The following is a 451-nucleotide window of genomic DNA, read 5'->3' as shown; positions in this document are numbered from 1 at the left end:
CCTGTAAACAATATGGGGAAGTGAAGGCATTAGAAGTTTACCCGATACCCATGGCTTGAGGAAACGAGACACGGTCTAGTGAAATATCACCCCGGGGGTAGATTGGCTCTTTAGGCATTTTAAATGTTAATTTTCTTAAAAAGTATGTGTTTAATTCTTTAGTACATGGTTTAAAGGTCAGTGTTAATCTAAATAAAGCATAAGAGCAGTTGGAAAGCAACTAAGGTTTTATCTATTCTGTATATGATTAGTTTTTCAAATTTACAGAGACCTTGACATGACCATTTATATATCGCATTTTATTGTTGATGCTTTTGAAGTTGTTTGAGTCCTAATGTTTTTTATTCACTCTTTCTGTGTCTAGGAAAATCCTCAAACACAGCAAATTTTTTCGCTACCTGCACTCGGCAGTGATCATCAGTGGCACCATGCTGGTTTTTGGTGGAAACAC

The 451-nt window shown here is 36.4% G+C and overlaps 1 protein-coding gene across 1 annotated transcript in view; it reads left to right on the top strand.

Annotated features, from left to right (window-relative positions):
* The window catches only part of ATRN (attractin), a gene marked incomplete in the record, with an annotated part of 130250 nt that overhangs the window by 45619 nt on the left and 84180 nt on the right, over window positions 1-451 (top strand). The window contains 1 exon segment of the mRNA XM_072406656.1: window positions 365-451. Coding sequence (XP_072262757.1) covers window positions 365-451 — 87 coding nt within the window.

This window comes from Pyxicephalus adspersus, chromosome 3, assembly GCF_032062135.1.
Source record: "Pyxicephalus adspersus chromosome 3, UCB_Pads_2.0, whole genome shotgun sequence".
Taxonomy (NCBI): Eukaryota; Metazoa; Chordata; class Amphibia; order Anura; family Pyxicephalidae; genus Pyxicephalus; species Pyxicephalus adspersus.
Note: the sequence above shows the minus strand (reverse complement) of the source record. Positions and strands in the feature narration are given on the sequence as shown.